This window comes from Amblyomma mixtum, chromosome 2 (assembly GCF_055824585.1).
Source record: "Amblyomma mixtum isolate Tamu chromosome 2, ASM5582458v1, whole genome shotgun sequence".
NCBI lineage: Eukaryota > Metazoa > Arthropoda > Arachnida > Ixodida > Ixodidae > Amblyomma > Amblyomma mixtum.
In genome coordinates this window covers 31,508,398-31,528,049 of record NC_143013.1, presented here as the reverse complement: position 1 = coordinate 31,528,049, position 19,652 = coordinate 31,508,398, and the positions used below count along the sequence as shown (strand labels likewise).

General features: G+C 47.3%; 1 protein-coding gene across 2 annotated transcripts in view; it reads left to right on the top strand.

The window, feature by feature from the left end:
• LOC149358842 (protein regulator of cytokinesis 1-like) overlaps positions 1–15,797 on the top strand; it is a 30,619-nt gene extending 14,822 nt beyond the window's left edge. For both annotated transcript variants that reach the window (XM_089571008.1, XM_089571007.1), the window contains 6 exons: positions 960–1,116; positions 2,912–3,141; positions 4,462–4,611; positions 7,869–8,126; positions 10,605–10,706; positions 13,832–15,797. In XM_089571008.1, the coding sequence (XP_089427134.1) occupies positions 960–1,116; positions 2,912–3,141; positions 4,462–4,611; positions 7,869–8,126; positions 10,605–10,706; positions 13,832–13,978 (1,044 nt within the window). In that variant the 3' untranslated portion in view covers positions 13,979–15,797. The remainder of the gene's footprint in view (positions 1–959; positions 1,117–2,911; positions 3,142–4,461; positions 4,612–7,868; positions 8,127–10,604; positions 10,707–13,831) is intronic.
• The last annotated feature ends 3,855 nt before the right edge of the window (positions 15,798–19,652 follow it).

Here is a 19,652-nt window from a genome sequence, read left to right as displayed (position 1 = left end):
GTGATGACGTTATAGTACAAAACAGTGTTGCTAGAACCAATGGTTCTAGCAACACTAGGACACGAGAAGCCACGAATCACTGAGGCGCAGCCAATGCGTGCGCAAATCTCCTTGAGGTCGCCAGATGGCGCCACATACCCGACAGCTACGCGCGCCTGCAGCATCGGGACCAATCAACGCCTGCTCACTGGCGGTAGGTGGGCTCCCGGTATTCCGCTAACGGTAACAAGGTACACGGTATGCTAAAGGTGTCTATTTGCAAGAACTTCATTGACAATTTCGAGAACAGGATCCATCGTAACGCTGGCAAAACACCCAGTGCAAACGTAAACGAAGTGACGGTAGCGACGGCCGCAATAGCCGATAGATACCTTCAACGTGCGGCCGGCGGTAGCTTTCTTTTTGGCTGCTGCTAGGCCGCTCTGCTGGCCGGCAGAAATCACGGAGTCTGCGTTACGTCACTTAGTTCTGTGTCGTCATAAGAGAGTCCCAAGTTTGAATCAGAGTGGCGGGAAAAACTTCAACTTCGAATCCAAATTTCTTAGAAATAAATGCATCTTTCGCTGCCAGCCAAGCGGCAACAAAGCCATGAAATGCCGAACTATCGGATTTTGCTATAAAAAAAAAAAAATATTAATAGAGCTGTCCTCACTGTCCCTTTAAGCTTCGGCCTCTGCCGCCATGTTGGGTCCCCTATGGGAGTCTCTGAACTCGTTGCCAGCTCTAGCTTCTTCCAGCCTTAAGAATTGTCACTAATTTACCTGAGCATTTGACTCTGACTAAAGTTAAGCTCAAAATAGAGCTTCACTTCTCGCCTTTGCCCACCCGGAACACATTTTTCATGGAATGCCGGTCCATTCCAGCTCCAATTATATTTACTGGCGGCACAGTGGGTTTGTTTTTCCAGTTTGCACCAGTTAACATCATCGCTAATGTCTGGACTATGATTGTTTCAACAGCTGAAGCAGCAGCTTGAGGTGTACGAGAGGATGAAGAAGGAGCGCGTCAAGGAGTTCATCGAACGCACAAAAGATGACCTTCTCACCTGGTACAGCAAGTGCTGCGTTCCGGAACTGAAGGCCCGCTTCGAGCAGGACGAAGACGGCGAAGGTGGAGGTAACATTCTCTTGCTTGGCTGTGCGTTGGTCCTAAACTGGTTGGTGTGCATGCTTTCGCGTTTGCTCCTCACTGTTGTTTGGAGCAGCCCATTCTCTCTGTGCTGATGCAGACTCAAGCCCGTTTGAATCAAAATCGGACGCTACAGACTGCTTATCTCTCCCAAGTCACTGCATTGATTTTGGGCACTAGAGCATTGCTGGAGCTGGTTAACTTCTGTACAGTCGTCCACAGACCTGTCTGAAGCGCGCGAACCCCGTGCAGTCTGCACTCCGCAGCGCCTGGTTCCAGGTAGCGCATCTGAGTATGGTATGCCTAGCACACTGCAAGCAGCGAAGCTTAACCCTTTGAGGGTCGAATTATTTTGAAGAAAACTTTCCCAGGTGGTCAAATTACTTTATTGCAGATCTTGAATCTACAAAATGTATATAATCGAGAATAAATAGTAAAAAAAAATTAGGAACAGTACTTTGGTGACAGCATCACTCACAACTGGAAAATGTTCAATAGAATAGAATAGCAACGGTGATAAGCAAGCTAAGGGCAGCACCAATAAAGATAGAAATCAACTTCGGCAGCCCCTGCAAGATAGTGCTGACAAAAAGAAAACTCAAATTTTGCGCAACTCCGTTGCGATCACACGGCGAAACCAAAACTACAAAAGGGGTGTTGCCGCAGTCTGTGCCGCCGCGCTAAAGCTAGACATAAGTTCTGCTTATCTCCGTAAGAAGGCAGCACAAAATTCAAACTCTTCTTGTAAGTCCTAAGAGGTGGCAGCACCCCCCAGTGAGCACGCATTGTTCTTTTGGCACAAAATTTAAAACGGAAGATCGAAACCGTACCCGTACGGCAAAGACCTTGCGGGACAGAAAACCGCCGCCGTACATATACGTCAAAAACCTTCAAAGGGTTAACTTTTGTACAGTCGTTCACAGACCTGTCTGAAGCGCGCGAACCCCGTGCAGTCTGCACTCCGCAGCGCCTGGTTCCAGGTAGCGCATCTGAGTATGGTATGCCTAGCACACTGCAAGCAGCGAAGCTTAAGAGCTCATGTAAACTGCTTGTTCAGTAAATTTTGCTTGGAGTTCATGCAAGTAAGTTCAGAATTAGCTTTGGAAGATTTTCTTCTTGCCTAGTTTAAATGGACGATGACATGGTCTGCCAACAAATCGTGGTTTTACGTTGCAGGCGCTAGTCATGGCTTTGTTCTGCGTATTTCATTTCATTTTATTACCTTAAAGACCCCTCGCGGGGTATTACATAAGGGGTGGGATTAGCAGAAAAGGTACAAGACAAATGCTATTTGTGATCATGAACAAAAAATGTTGTTTAGATTGCTTGCAAATGATGAAGGACAGGTGATGTCGACGATATGCTGGGGAAGGCCGTTCCAATCTTTAGCTGCACGTGGGAAGAAGGAGGCTGAAAAAGTAACAGTTCGGGCACATGGGCGAAAAACTTGAAGCGTGTGGCTAGTGCGGTGCGAAATGTATGATGCTGGCGTGATATAAGGGGCACGGTTAAGTGATGAGTACCCGAAGAAAAGTAGCATTTGAGCTAGAAATTTCAATAGGAAGTTAACGGCTCTGAGCCTTTCACCCTGGCAGCGACTGCCATATTGAAGCAGACTGAAAAGACGTAAACCAACAGCGCCGTCGTGTGCACAGTCAGTGCGGAGTAGACGTAAATGACGTAAATGTACTCATCCCTCGATAAATTCATTCGACATTTGATGTGATTTGCAGTTCTTGCATGCATGCCACACTCTCACATATGTTGCCCCCTGCCTTTTCAGGCGTGTCTGACGAGAGGCTTGAAGAACTGGAGGAAGAGCTGAGAAGGCTGAAGGAGTTTCACGACAAGAACAAGCCCATTTTGATGAAGGTTGAGCGACGGGAAGCTCTCTGGGCTCGGTTCCTGGAGTTTGAGAAGCGTGCCGCTGACCCATCCCGCCTCAACAACCGTGGTGGCCGCCTTCTCCTTGAGATGAGGGAGAGAAAGAGGCTCGAGACAGAGCTCCCTCGCGTGAGTGTTGTTTGTGGACCACTTCCTCCACCTCCTCTTTTTATCTCTCTGTTTAGGTTTACCCAAATTTATGTTGGAAACAAAATAAAGGAATGTATGGTAGGTTAAAACTACGCTAGAAAGACGTTCACTTTCTCAAAAATGAAAGGGACGAGACAAGCCCCGCCGCGGTGGCTCAGTGGTTATGGCGCTCGGCTGCTGACCCGAAAGACGCGGGTTCGATCCCAGCCGCGGCGGCTGAATTTCGATGAAGGCGAAATTCTAGAGGCCCGTGTACTGTGCGATGTCAGTGCACGTTAAAGAACCCCAGGTGGTCGAAATTTCCGGAGCCCTTCACTACGGCGTCCCTTATAGCCTGAGTTGCTTTGGGACGTTAAACCCCAATAAACCAAACCAAACCCCGAACTTCAAGCCATAGTTTGAATTTATACTCATTGCTAAGACTACCAGTTTGCAACAAGGACAAAATGTGCTGTAGTGAATGGTGCACTGTTAAATATTCAAGGCATGCTGTGTTTAATGTAAATTTCTTAGTCCCTGATTTTATGACTTCACTGTAAATTTGACCACTCGTGCTTCATTCATCTGAGTTTCCCTTCAATGCCTCGATTGTAGCATTTCTCATATGGTATGCTATATTGTGGCAGTTTGACCACACAAGTTTTTCTCCTGTTTGTTTGGCAAGGAGCGGGAAATTACATAGTACATCATTTAGCTGATTGTTTGCAATTGCGCTGTTATCATCACAAGAGGTCAGCGGCGAGATTTAGTGCATTTTTTCAAACAGCAGCGAGAATGTTTTTATCTGTGGGCCCCCCTGGTCTGATCACCAGCTGCATGGGCAGGTTGGCTGGAGCAGTGGAAGAGAGATCGCCTCACGCTTAGCCGCTGTCATTTTTGGTCAGTTCACAACTGCGCAAACAGCGGAAACTGCGTTTGTGTGAGCAAGTGTTGCGCGGCGTCGGCCAAGCAAGCTCTCTCCTTTTAGTTCCCTAGGCCAAACTCAAAGGCAGTTTATTACACTGTACATGATACATTTGTCATGAGCCTGATTAAGTACACTGTTGCTGCTGGTGACACTGTCACTTTCTCATGCCTTAAACCACTCGACCTCAAAACAAGTGCGGAATAGCAAGCCTCCCTTTATCTTTTTATCCGCACTACTTTTGTATAGTTTCCGTACAAACCAGCCGACTTCCATTGAACGATTCTTGCCTGAGGTCGTGCATCTTTGATCATTTGTTGAGCTTGTTTCTCTGCTGTTGCATTTCTTGCCGTTCGTAGTGTCGTGGGTTCCTCGAGGTTCTTTTTTTGTTCCAGCTTGAAGAGGAGATCAAGGCGTATATCAGCCGGAACACTGGCGGGGAGGACGATCAGCTCTTCAGTGAATGGGCAAAGTACTTCCTGGAGCACCTCAGCTCGCAGCATGAAGCCTACAATCTCGAGAAGGACCGAGAACGGCAGGAGCGGGTGAGGCCCCTGTTGAAAGAGTGAAGGGTTACCTTGTATTCCAGTGCAGATTACCCGGTGCCCGCCGAAAAAAATGCTGCAAATTTCTGCGCTAGCTGGTTGCTTAACCCCACCTGTCTATGATGCCACCTAGTGGACATTAAAACTCCCGTGGACGTACTGCGGACGTTCGAGACATCCGCAGGACGTCCGAAGGAGTTCAGTGCCGAATGGGTATTGATGGAGGCAGTTAAGTGCAGTGCTGCCAATGATTTTCACAGCATCTGAGTCTTTCACATACCGAAAATGGCTGCAGCTGGGTGGACTCTTCAGTGCCAGGCTGCAACACCATTGTGGGCCACGTTTCTCTTGTCTCGGGCAGCTTCTCCTTCTGGGCAGAATCAGTTTGCATGACGAGCTGCTTTTGGTGTTGGAGCTTTCACTCTGCATAGCAGGCAAGGAATTGCAGATCTGTGTGGCCACTGTTCACCCTCGCATTCACAGCAGTGTTAGCAGAGGTCTTCCAGTCGCTGCCTCGGGCGACCCATGTTCGCATGCCACATGTCTCAACAGGTAGTGTTGCAGTGAATGTCCCACCGGTGATTAGTTTGTTAAAAGTAGCATCTACTGCTGTAGGGTGTCTGCGCTTTTACCTTTGTTTGGGCCGCCGCGGTGGCTCAGTGGTTATGGTGCTCGGCTGCTGACCCGAAAGACGCAGGTTCGATCCCGGCCGCGGCGGTTGAATTTCTTTGGGGGAGAAATTCTACAGGCCCGTGTACTGTGCAATGTCAGTGCACGTTAAAGAACCCCAGGTGGTCGAAATTTCCGGAGCCCTCCACTACGGCGTCTCTCATAGCCTGAGTCGCTTTGGGACGTTAAACCCCATAAACCAACCAACCAACCAACCTTTGTTTGGCTCGGACATTGTTGCAACATTCTAGTAGTAGGCAGGCGCATTTATCAACCTGCCACTCCAGAAAGCTAAAAGAACATCTCAGCATCGGTGACGGTGACATGCACATTCTTCTGTCAGTGGAGGAAGTATCTCGTCTTTCATCCTAACTGTGCAGTGAATTCTTGTTGGTGCATTAAAAAAAAAAAATGCAAGAGAAAAATGTATTGTCCAGGAAAGAGTGTGATCCAAACTGCCCGATTCTGAAAAATAACGATTGATTGGGGTGCGAAGATATTAAGTGACAGTTTGACTTCATAAGAATGTCTATTAGCGTTTTTTGACATACGGTATTAACAGCTCCTTCTTTTAGTGCTCGCAGTCTTTTCGTGCTTTTAGTCTCCGCATTTGCATTATTCTTGCCACGGGTGAAGCACATCCGGCCCGTCAATGGCAATGGCGAGCCGGGATCTCTTCCTCATCGAATGATGCAAATCTCGCCGGACAGCAAAAAATATTTGTATCCCTCCGAACTCTTATAAAAACGAACAAAATTTCTATAATGAAGTATGAGAAATGCATTCACGAGAATATTTATGGCAGACAGGAACGGCTGCATGCCTTGGTTCGCTCATCGAGGTGTGGACTGCGCAGCTGGTGATCGTGGCGTCCCCAGTGTGCACGCCGCACTTTGCCAGCGTTGCGATTGCCGAGCAGTAGAGTGCGGCGGGCACCGCACATTACCACACATTTGTCACAGTGCGTATTGCATGACGGGCAATCGCAGCATCAGCAGTGTGTGGGTTGCTCCCTGCATGTCCGATCACTCCTTCCACATTCGTATCATCTAATAGGGGTGCGGGAAGGTGTTCGTAGAGCTCCCTAGCTGAAATATGTAATGCCCTCGGGCCTTTAAGGGAAAAAATAAATGAAAATATTTTGTATGCAATGTGTAAAAATTTGGCTATTTTGAATCATCCATATTTCATCCATCAGCCATATTTGTGTCGCAGATATTTGACTGTGTATTTCCGTGCCGCATTTGTACGTCTTGTACTTACCGCAGCAGCTTTTGGCGCATGTCACATCCATGATGGAAGAAGCCTGGTACAGCAGTTTTGTCTCATGTGCAGAGGTGTTGGCAATTTGCGGCAACTTGTCATCACTGACAAGTTACCCGTGCATTTCTAGTCATCATGAACGCTATCAGTTTTGTGCCAGGTGAAAGATCAACCACTCTTCACTGAAAGGCGGTACAGGATAGAGAAATCAAGGGGGCCAGCTATGTTTTTGGATTTTGTTCAGCCTTCTCACAAAAGCTGCGCTATAGACTCGCACACAACCGAAGAGGGCAGCGACAAAACCCCTCAAAGGAGGTCTTCCAGCAAATGACGTCGACCAGTTGTCACGTCGCAGTTAATCCCCGAGCGTAAAATCGCGGGTGACTGGCGGTTCCCTTTGTGGGCTATTTGCCACTGCATTCTTGAGTTGCGTCCAACTACAGAGCACTCTAATCTGGGTAGTGTAGGCTAAACTGGTCAGTCATGTTGATCTGGACTGCACATGCACTAAATGCCTGTCATTTGAAACCAAAAGTTGGGGCTAGTTGGCATAGAGTTTCTTACTATTACCTAGAGGGAAAGCTGGCGTCGCTGCACTTCAGCCACCATGGACGCCCAAAGCATCATGGGGCGGTGAGCTACTTGTTGCGGAACAGTTGTATTTTTTTGGGAACACGGAGTGGTTTTACTAAGATGTTTCATTCCGAAAACGCTGTTCGTGTGTGCGCAGACGACTTTCGCGCGAGCGCAGTGTGCAAAAGCCATAGTAGTGAAAACTCGACGACACACGACGCCAATAAAAGGTTTTACTCTTCCGAAATGTCATTAAAAAACCTCTTAAAGTATCTAAACAACATTTTTTTTGAAAACATATTTACTTTTAAAAGTGCGCCTGTTAAGTACGAAATATTAGTTTTTTTAGTGTTCATCACTTGGCCAATAGGAAAGCTAGTCATCTCTTATTCTAGGCAAACTTTGCACTTAAATGCTTTTCTGCTCGTTTGTTGTAATCATTAGACAAGATATTGAATGTTAGGACGTTTGTAGTTACCAAACAGCTTTATTTTTTTATTATTTTTTGGCCAAAAGTTGCAGTTCCGCAACAAGTAGCTCACCGCCCCATGATGCTTTGAGCGCCCATGGTGGCTGAGGTGGTCACGTGGGGTCTCCATGCAAACTCCCATAGACGGCTTGCCAGCTTTCCCTCTAGGTAATAGTAAGAAACTCTATGCTAGTTGGCATGGGTTCGCACTGCAGGAAAACTGTGCAAGAAACAGTGGATGACAAAATAAGCAAGCATGGCGCTGTGATCACCCTCTCTGCAGGAGAACCGCCGGAAGGAGCCCGGCACTCCAGCCACGCGCCACAGCACCACGAAGCGTGCCCCACCCGGCACTCCGTCTCGCTCGGCTTCAAGATTCTCACGGCTCGGTGCCAGCACGGCCACCACCCCGACCCCTTCGATGACCAGCCGGAGCACAACTGCTGGCAAAAGTGGCTTAGGGCAGCGTGGCGGCACGCCTGCGCGGACTGCCTCTACTGCCAAGAACATTCGGCGCCGCTCCATCAAGGGTGCTGCACAGGTGTGGCCAAGTGACTTGTCTAGCCAAACACATGGATCTGGCTTCTAGCATGCAGCTGCTCTGCAGTGTTCCCCACTTTGAGTTGATGCTACCGTATATACTCGTGTAAGGGCCGCACTTTTTTTCCGCGGTTCTCACGGGGTGCGGCCCTTACATGAAACCGGTGTTTTTCTGCTAAAAATTCCTGCTACAGCGCAGCCCCGGTAACGCGTCCGTTTTTTACGCGGCGATACCCATTTTTATGACGAATTAGCGCAGGCGCGACGAATCCTTCTTTTCGTGCAGTCTTCTTGCACGGTGAGGCACACCCAACACGCCTGCACCCCATCCTGGCTTTTGCACAGCATAACGTTTTGTCAATCCTTTCTGGTGCGAACGCCGAGGGAGCTAGCGTCGATGACGGACTGCGTGTGCGGGGTTCCAGGCTGAGCACGGCGCGCGGGACTACGCGTTCGTGGTCGTAGCGATTTTTTACGCGGCCAAAATTATGCGTGCATAAACAGTTTTTGGCTCACTTTTTTTTTTTTTTCCGAATTGCCGGCGGCCAAGTTGGGGGTGCGGCCCTTACACGAGTATATACAGTATCCCTTTAGTGTAGTGCTTCTGTCACTTTAACATGTTTTGCATTTGGCACTTATAGAAATGGGCAAAGCGGCATTCTGGAAAAAAGTCTTATTCATACTGCTGAGTACGTACTATCTGACTCTGCTTGTGCTTGTCTAGAAAAAGTAAAGTTGCCCCTTCCTGCCATTTGCGAAGTGAATGAATGATTGCGATGCCAGCATTTTCTCTAGGCATCTGTGTGTGTAGCTGTGTGCCTTCAGGAGGTTTCACCATGTTTTGGGGGTCAGATCTCTCCCTTTCACCTCATTTAGTGAATGTACGAGGAGAGGCAAAATGCTGTTTTTGGCCTGCCAGAGCTAGACTGCTTCATGATGCTGTGAGAACCACTTGTGACCGACCGCACCTAGCGCACAATTCATAACAGTACACAGTAGCCTTTAAAGGGACACTGAGGAGAGCACTATTAATATTTTTTTTATAGTAAAATCCGATAGTTCGGCATGTCATGGCTTTGTTGCCACTTGGCCGGCAGCGAAATATGCATTTATTTCTAAGAAATTTGTATTCGAAGTTGGAAAAGTTTTTCCCGCCGCTCTGATTCAAACTTGGGATTCGTCTATGACGACAGAGGACTAAGAGACGTGAAACATCACGTGCACATGACGTAACGCAGACTCCGTGATTTCTGGCTGCCAGCAGTGCGGCCTAGCAGCAGCCGGAAAGAAAGCTACCGCCGGCCGCACGTTGAAGGCATCTATCGGCTATTGCGGCCGTCGCTACAGTCGCTTCGATTACGTTTGCACTGGCGTTTTGCCAGCGTTACGATGGATCTCGTTCTCGAAGTTGTCAACGAAGTTCTCGCAAATAGACACCTTTAGCATACCGTGTACCTTGTTACCGCTAGCGGAATACCGGGAGCCCGCCTACCGCCGGAAAACAGGCGCTGATTTGTCCCGATGCTTCAGGAGCGCGCATAGCAGCCGGGCACGTGGCGCCATCTGGCGACGTCAAGGAGATTTGCGCATGCATTGGCTGCGCCTCAGTGATGCATGGTTTCTCGGTTCCTGGTGTCGCTAGAACCATTGGTTCTAGCAACACTGTTTTGTTATATGACGTCATGACGCTTGTACTTGCGAGTTTGGCCTGTGGCGGCGATACCTGTATTTTGGTTCTTGCTCTTTTCTACGTTACAAGAGCTTTGTTGTCAGTATGAGTGGCGTTTTTGTAATCAGGAGCTGGTATTCTGTCGATACAAGCCAACTTCAATTTCTCCTCAGTGTCCCTTTAAGACTTTATTTAGGGCCTTTATGCAGCAACAATGGAGGAAGGAGCTTAGTATTGGCTCTCAGCCATTGCAAAACCTTTTGTTGGGGATTATCCTCTTCAGTTGCTGTCTGCATATGTAGACTCAGCTTGGTATCAAAGCTCTACTCTATATACACGCTGCAATTTCTACCAATGTGGACTCGGTGAAATGCGCCGGAGTCAGAAAAATATTGTTTGAAAAGATATTGTGCGAGGCATCTGAAACGAACCCAGGAATCAGTTTTTCTTGATTTGGTGGCTCAGTGATTATCTGCAAGCTCCACTAAGCTTAGTAAATTTTCTTTTACTTGTTTTGCAAGCACAGATGCTGGTGTTGATTTGTTTGCTTAACTTAATATTTAAGTCGACACATTTTAGGACAAGAATGAGTCGAGAGGTATATTGGCCTTGAATTTAGTGCTGAGTCACGATGTGCATATGAGGGCCTGACCGAAATTGCATGATTAATCATTCGCGAAGGCTGGAGAGCGTTTCGATAAGGAGCATGACAGGGTTGGTCGGAAAAAAATTCCTAAGATTCACATTATTCTTCATGCAAGTTTGTCTGTGTGAATGGTTTCAGTGTGGCTGTTCTTGTTCATCCTGCAGAAAGGGGCGTCGGCGGCGGCGCGGCGACTGCTCTTGACTGGTGCGAAGGCAAGTCCCAGGGGTCAAGCTGTGAGTGGGCCCGGCTCAATGGACAGCTTTACCGTGAGTGCTGCCAACGTTTGGCATCCAATAATTTAACAATTCCGCTGCATGGTTTGCTTTAGGACGAAGTTGGGAGCACTTGGATATGCTAATGAAAAAAGAATGTAGCTCTTTATCTTTGTGCATTTTGTACTTTTACTCAAACGTCTTGGCAAAAATTGTCGGCTGTGTGAATTAAACATCTGAATGGTGCTTAAACATATGGTCTAGAGGATTTGTGCTGTTAGTGGAGAAAAAAAAAACTATTCTAGAGACTTAAAAACTTCGAGGGGCTTAAGCTCTGCCTTGAGAGTACGACGCGATAGCAGTAATGGCTTCCTTCAGTCGCCTGGGGTCCTCTTTACTTGTCACTTTTACCTAGGACCTGCATACTTGCCCATATATGCGGAATTGGTCGTTCTCTACTCTGCGTGTGTAGATCGCTCGGAGTCCTCATACCACTCCTGGCGCAGCAGTTAAGCGGTGAATCTCTGCTCGGGCAAGTGGCTGTTTCAAACACAGCCGCCGGTGCGGCTTGTGAGACCCAGGTTACTCAACCAGTTGTTAATTGCCAACTAGCTCATTGGGCAGATTGCTCACAATAGACAATATGCGAAATGCGCAGCGCCATCTCTCGGCGCTCAGATAACTAAGTCCTCCATGTTGGTACGGTACAGAAAACGAAACCGCTGCCCAGCGTTGGGTTAAAACGGCTGCGCTTCGTTTGAAAAGTAAAATGCCGATGCAGTGTTGCGCTACCCTCTACACTGTGAAAAGACACTACGATGCGTGCTAGAACTAGGTGCGTTCCAGCTTTTCGCTTTTCTATTTTTTTTACTCCGTCCCAACGTTTTAGTAACACAAAACGCCATGCAAGGTATCATGTGTCAGCACGCGGATCAGTGCGCAGCTTTCGCTTTCTGCGCTGATTTTTGACAAATCTCTCGAGGTGATTTGCATTTAAATTAAGATAAGGACCAAAGCCTTTGTTGTCTCTGATCAAAATTAGAAGCAGATTTCGTGCATTTATCAACTCTCCGGTCCGGCGTGAATATATATAGACGCATACTTGAACAACGTAATAGAGAAGGTAATTTTTTTGAGCGGGCCAATCGCTCGTGCCGTGGCAAAATAAGGTCGCTCGCAGAACCATATGCCAATTACCACTTAGTTTGCTATGTGTTCAGTTACGTTTTTCCCGTGTTCAATTAGTTTTAGAAGGGCGAGCAAACTCTCTGGACCATACGCATATGTTATGCGCGTTAAGGAGTCTTTGTGAAGCAATACACCCTACGTATAAAAACTGAGGTGCGTATGCTTTATTTCTTGAGGATTCCTATACCTTCGATATCTGCAGCGACGAAAATCTAAAAAAAAAAAAGAAGCGAATAATATAGCTACTTTATTATGAAGGAGGGACGCATTTCTAAGCTAGAAAGTACGTGCAACAGTGTTCTGAAAACTCTTCAGGCCATCAGATTTTATTATCGTTGTGGCAAGCTCCAACAGCTTGCTTCGCAACAAAGCCATTTGTCCAAGTTTGGGAGTAAGCTACTTAAGTTTCAGAAGCAACCGAACATGCTAATTTCGCCCCTGCACACACAGCTTGACCAGCGTATCAAGTCCGTGCATGCACCTACAGCTGTAGCATCTTTCTCTAATCAAGCCGCCGCGGTGGCTCAGTGCTTATCTGAAAAAAAAAAAAAAAAAAAAAAAAAAGCTGCGTCTTTGCTTACAATATTTTGAATTATATGTGCATGCCTACTTTCCTCTTGTTAATGTCCACTGACTGACTGCGTCTTAAGCAGGACGCGGTTTCAACGAATTGTGGCAAAAATCAACCGACGCCGGGCTCTGAAACGGTGACGTTGAAAACCGCGGATGCGCATTGCACACTACAGTAAAGGAATCGAATTACGCAGCTGGTCGAGGGTCTTGTGTGATTATACTGCAATGCACGAAGCTCCTGGCGTCGGCGCGAACGAATGTTCGCACTGTCACAGAAGGTCAACACACGTGCGCACTCACCGCAAAATAAAAATAGCCATGATAATGCGTGATGCTTGAACTGGTGATTTAATGCGAGCATTAAAACGACAACAGCACACGGTCACGGTTAGACTTTCCAACCCACTTTCGAGTGCCGATTATTGCGATCATCAGCGCCAGACTTGAAGCGAAGCTGAGGACGCGGTAGGAGTAAGCTGGTGCTTATTGAAAGCACCTACATTTGGTCAAAGGTCAGCTGTGAAAACAAAGCAGCAGCTGAAGCTTGCCTGTTGAAATTCCACTCGCAAGAAGAAAGTACGCATAGCAAACGATGCACGAGCCCGACGAGCTCGACCAAGCCAAGATGGAAACCGGAAGTTGTGGGCGCGGTGTTGCCAGACCGCCAAGCAATTTCGCATATCGTCTATTCAGTGGGCAGATAATAATGAGATCACAAGATCGCTTGACCTAGGTGGCAGATGGGCCACCTGCTTTTTCGCACGCCGTGCCAACACCGGATGCTATTAGTTCACTAAAACTCTCAAGTTTGTCTTGAAAATTAGTTTGTTATTATCCAAAGTTACCTCTACTGTCATAAATATAGCAGTTCAGCCCACCTAGCTTGTGCGCTCTTAAATGCTCGTTCCCTTGCGCCCATTTTAGCAGCAGCTTCCATCACTCTGTCAATGCAGTGGCCCTGCAACAGTGGCCTTAATGGCTTGAGCATCTGCTTCGTATGTGGCAGGTGAGGTCTTCAGCACTGCTGGGTGCCCACCAGTTTTCCGGTGCATTACAAGCTTACAAGGAGGGCCACCAGCATCTGTTGCAGTTCTTGGAAAAGTTTCGCTAATTGTGGTCAAAGAGAACAGAAAACTGGCCAAGTTGATGTGAATTCATGTTTAAGCAGCACGAAAAAGAAAAAACAGGACAAATCGGGATACAAAGGCCATGTTGTGGAGAAATCGCTCTGCAAATAAATGGCAACGAGGGGTATAACCTTCACAAGTTCTTTTTACCGTAGTTTAATGTATTGTGCGCACACGCCAAAGTGGCTGCGGTGGGTTGGGAAATACGATGTCAACGTGTCGGAGGGCAACCTTGTCGAGGAACTGCTGGGTTTGTGTCGCTTATGGCGATTGCGTCTTCCTCTCTTCCAGCACTACCTGAGCCAACCAGACAGGCACCTAACGAGCAGTGTTCTCGGTGAGCTGCCAGCTACGCCTCAGCGAGAGACTGGAGGTGCCGCTGTCGAGACAGACGTCACTTTGTGTGAAGAGAGAACGCCCGCAGGGCCGCCGCCGTAGTTTTTTTTTTACCTGCTTTGCTTGTCTTCTTTTTTTTTTAATCACGCGTAATATGATTTTAAGGGTGCATCATGGTCTCAAAAACTTTGGAGCAAGAGCGCAAACAGGACAAGGGACCAAGAACGAGTAGACACACACAGCACTGTGTGTGTCTACTCGTTCTTGGTCCCTTGTCCTGTTTGCGCTATTGCTCCGAAGTATGAACCAACAAGCCCGAATTTCAACGTTCTCAAAAACTTACTTGTCAATGTAAGTTTGGCGTGCTGAAATTTGGCATCATGGAATGCTGATTTCAAATACAGTTGAGCCCACTTATAACGAACTTGATCGTCACGCGGCATTTGTTCGTTGTATCCAAAGTTCGTAGTAAGTGGACCACCTATAATACGCCTTGAAAACAATTCCGTGGCGAGCCTTAAACCGGTGGAGCCATCCATTGCCTGGGCTGAAAGCGGGAAAGTCCAAAAGGGAGGCGAAGTCTTTAGCCTTGGAGAGCATCAGCGGTCCACTGATCGGAACGTTGCGAGACCGGGCGTCAGCGAACCACTTCAGCAGTGCGTCCTCAAGGTCCGCGTAGGTCGCCTTCCGAAGGCGCTTTCTAGTCGTCGGGTCGGCATTCACGGTAGCATCAAAAATCTTTTCCTTGCCCTTAGCAATGGTTGCAATGGTCGATTTCGACAGTCCTTACTTCTTGACCAGTTCGCTGTTTTTTGCACCTTGAGCAAGTTCATTAACAATGGCCATCTTCGTTGCGATGTCGACAGCTTTCCTTTTAGCACCTGAAGAGGTCGGCGTACAGTCCTCCATCGCACCAGGCGCAAGTCAAGCCCTTGGGCTCGCGCGTTGAGGCAGCCTTCAACTCCCCGATCTGGGAAAGGCACGGATGCGGCAACGATGTCAACGCAGTGCCATCGCACAGAAATAATCGACGGCGCAATGCCCTCAGCGCGGGGTGGCAACGGAGCAACAAATCACGCGGATGCATCACAGCGACGCGGGCGGCGCCACTTTCTCTTTCGTCACCGCGCGCGCGCGCTTTTTCGTTTCCATTTTTCAACGTGCGCTTTTTCTTTTTTTACTTTATTTTACGGGGGCCCGACAGCTTCGCGTTCGCTCTAACCGAGTGTTGAGGCCACAACAGTTCGTTCTATGTGAGACACTGTGCCATTGCCCCAATATATATTTTGACGGTAGCACCACCCTCGTTCGTACTAAGCAAGCGTTCGTTATATCTGCGGCTGTTATAAGTGGGCTCGACTGTATGCATTTAGATTTCCAATCTCACCTATATGGAAAAATAGCATCCCAATTGGCTGTTTCTTACGGGCCCTTATAGTTTCTTAGTTCAGGAAAGCTTTTTTTATAATATTTAGACATTTGCGTAGCATTGTCTGTTGCACATCCTAAATGTGTCCTTTTTCCGTTAGACTTGATAATTAGCATTATGTCAAGTCATTATGTCAAGCATTATGTCAATGCATATTTGAAATCAGTATACCAAGTTTTAGCAAGGCATGTTGACAAATAAAATTTTTAATTCCCTCGACCCCCCCCCCCCCCCTTAAAGCTTAGCCTTTCTTTGTACAGTATTGCATTATGCAAAAGGATTTTCATGCTTTAGTTTTTTTTTTCTTTAAATGTGTCAACTCGCCCGCAAGCATGGGTCGAGAAGATGAATGTATTAAGGTTGCGACACCCGTTAGCACCGCTTGCGAGGGACCACCTCAAAGAGAGTGAGTTGTGAACACTTGTGCGTGACCACCTTGTACAAATTGATGATCTTGTATATCAAACAATAAAAAAAGGCATTGTGTATATAGCATTGTTTCATGCCTGTTTTGTTGCCTGGTTTTATATAAAGGACAATTCTTTTTATGTTCTTGAAGCTTTTTGAGATAGTTTTGTTCATTAAAGGACAACTCCATCCAGTTATCAATAGAAATTGATTCTCTGGCTATGTTGAGTGGTCTTTTTGTGATAAGAACATGATACCCTATCTATATTTCTATTTGCTTTCTATGTGCCTTTAAAAGTGCGGTCATGCTTCATACCACCTCATGGCAGTGTCTGTGTTGGTCAGCTTTATTTTGTACAATAAAAAAAGCATTTATTCTGATGATCCAGGCCTCAGCACTTCATGTCTTCAAACACTGCTGCCTTGACTCTTCTGCTGAGGCAGCTGGCTGGCTTTTTTCCTCACATGTAATCTTTTGCCAGGAATTGCGTCACTGGCACGTACCCATGTCCACAACACCAGAAGTGACTGCTCAGTCTTCCAGCTGGATGCGCCTTTAATGCATGGCAGGCCATTACTCATTCAGCTGCAAGCATGCGCTCACTTCGTGGCATGGAAATTCTCGGTAGATAACTTGGTTCATTATCATGGTGCAAAGACGACTAGACCACTTAAAAGAGTGGCTCAAGGCCAGTTGCATGCTGGTGACATTTGGCACCATGAAGAGCAACAAGTGTATCGTGGCGATCGCTGCAATTGTTTCATAGCTCCCATCTTTTATGGTGAGGTTTCAGATCGCGGTTTGAGAGGTCCCCCCACACACACGAAATTTCGCTTCAAGTATTTTATGAGTCTGGTTGGTTTTGAAAAAAAAGTTAGTCTTGAATGGCATTAAAGTTGAAAGAAAAAAATGGCTGTGGCTCAGCTCTGCTGAACAGGGTAGTACGAAGCAAAAGGCAACCGAACCAGTGGCCGATGTCGACGCGGAGACCGCCCTTTTCGCTTGAGATACTCTGCCATACTGCCGCCTCAACTGTGGTTGCGGCGCACGCGAGCCCTCCTTTTCAATCCTCTGACATGTTATCAGGCATGCGACACAGTTGGCGAAGTGGAGGCGAGCGCGACGACGAGGCAAGCGGTTTGACGGCATACCGAACGACGACAAGGCACATGGTGTGATGTCATGGCAGATGGCGTGGCATCCTCCAGCTGCGGCGGTTGCTAGTCAACGGCTGAAGGTCGGTCTCTGCGCCTCCTCAGAGCACCACCACAGCGAAATCGCAAGTTCGTGGCCAATGTAGCTTTCACTACAAAACTACTCGTGCACACTGTCGGTGTAACTGAACTTCTTACCCTTATCTTTTGCCAGCAGTCCTTCCTGCTGGCTGTGTCATTGACCTTCCAGCTGAAAGCAATCTGAGATTCAAGCTTAGAGTTGTAGTATTTTTGCATTGCCATAAGGTCAATGCATTGTTTTCTTTCAATTCCATTTGTTTCTTCATTGCAGCTTTGTTGTGTACTCGCAGCTGCACAATTCTAAATCTACTGTTGTTGCATTACTGTGCTATCCAGCTTTCCTACTGTAATAACTGTTTTCGCATAGTGCAACCCACTGTTGTGACTTGCCGCTTCTAGGTTTCACATGGAGGTTACAAATTCAGAGGAGAAAGAAATACCGTTTGCAGAGGCTAATCACTTGCCATGATGGAGGGATCAGCTCGAAAATGTGCTGAAGTCTTGCTTGATTGTAGCCTCTGAACCTTCGCTATATACGATCTTTGACCTTCAAGGGTTCATGGGCTCTTTAAACACACCCATACAGTACTAAATGCAGCAAGCTAGCTAGCTGGTGATCGTCTATTCCATAACCGCTCTTGAGAACTGCTGCTCTAGAAAATTTCATTCCTAGCCACCAGCTTCTATGCTGATATGTTTGAGTAGCCTCTGTACTGTAGGCTGTAGCTGCAGCAAAATGTTGGGTCTCCAAAGACTGAGGTACACTAACCTAATTTGTGCACTTATAGCAGCAGTCGGAACTAGTTCTACAGAAGTGCCCTCATTTTCTTAGTATGTCAAAGCATGAATATGCTTCTAGATTAAACTTCACTTGTTAATCTGCCTTGCACAGAGTGCCTCAAACCACAGCATATACTTTAATTGTGTGCACATTGGCAGGTTTGCCTATTCACCACCTGCTCTCTGAAGTGGTTAATTACACACGGGGAGGTAGTGGCCTGGGTTTGGTAATGAGCGTAAAAAAAAGAAGAGGTCTCTGTAGAGGTCTCGAGATTCTGTGGCGCCAGCTTCAGACTGTGACATCCCTCCTCAGCTTGTAATTTCTGCCCTGCCAGAGCGAACCTCAACCACATCATATGGGGGTTGTGTTCGTCACCTCCCACCAAAAACCCTGAATATTTTTTCAAAGGAGCAATGTAGGGCTGTCCTACGCAACCCAGCGGCTGATCTCCAGGACTATATCCTAGATTGTGTTCAGAGGGTAGCAGAGGCCTACACAGCCTAGGACCTCTCTCCCTCACTGTCCCCTTCCCTTTTGGGATAAATAAAGTTGTCATTCACTAAAAGATGCTGGGAGGTTGCAGACGTATGAGAAGAGTTACAAGTTTCACGGCTGCTTTGCATAGCAGTCTGCTACCAGTCCATCCATTGTTCATACTCTGCTGCTTACAGCAGAGGTCCAATGTGGGGTTGCCCAGAAACTAATAGGGAAGTTGCATCCGCGTGCTGGAACCCTCTTCTGTTAGGTGTCCTTTGGTGTTATTGTGGTTTTAAGGCGTAAGCCTTTAATGTCTCATCGTTGTAAGCAGCAGTTGTCGACAGAGAATGTCACGCTTTTCAGTTGGTCGAAACGGTCGTGACGTCACAGTGCGCCAATTTCAAACGGGGCCAATTGTACTTTGGCTAGTAACCATGCAACCAATTGAAGGGACCATATAGTGATGCTCCAAGTAAGTGGGACTGAGCTTAGTTAATTGCTTAATTACCCAATTAGCCTAATTAACTTCTCTAGTCAGGCCATATAAATAAATAAAACCTAGTAAGAAATTGGTCGAGCTCGGGAATCGAGCCCCGGTCTTCGGAGTGCGAGACGAGCATGCTATCCACTAAGCCATGCCAGCTCGATGGTTTGGAATGAACAAAGGCACGTCTAGTGAATACGGTGTCTTCGCTCACTGCCATCCTCCTCCCTTCCCTTCCGGCGAGGTTTAGGTGTCCACCGAGATATGAGAGAGAAATACATTTCCTTTCCTCAAAAACCAATTTACCGACGAGCGAGGCGTAGAACCGAATGGGCTATGGCGTTCTATGGACTCCCTGGCAGCGTTGCAAGACGCTCTCGCGTTCCACTCTTAGAGGCGAAGCTTAGCATCTTAACCACACATCAGTGACCATACTTTAGGTCAAGAAAGTGCACCCCCCCCCCCCCCCCCCACTGAATTTTGACGGGTGTCCACCGAGATATGTGAGACAGTTACTGCGTAATTTTCTTTCCTCAAATACAATTTTCATTTTCTTCATTACGGGCCATCTTCGTCTTTCTTCTTTCACTCCCACTTCCTCCGTTCCTCTACGGTGCGGTTCAGGTGTCCACCGAGATGACAGAGATTTACTGCGCCATTTCCTTTCCTCAAAAACCGTTGCGTTGAAACGGCAAGGCATCGCGCCGAACGGGTGGTGGCGTTCCGTGGACTCCCTGGCAGCGCTACAACACGCTGTCGCGTTCCACTCCTAAAGGCGAAGCTTAAGCTTAATTAGTATTCAGGCATTAATCAGTAATTAACCATTAATTATTGATTTGTCATCACTTAGTAATTAGTACTCAATTACATGTGACGCCACCAGTGCCACAGAAGCAGTCAAAGTGGTGCGGAAAACGCTTTCGCCTCTACGCACTTTAGACAGTCAAAGTGCCCCCTGAAT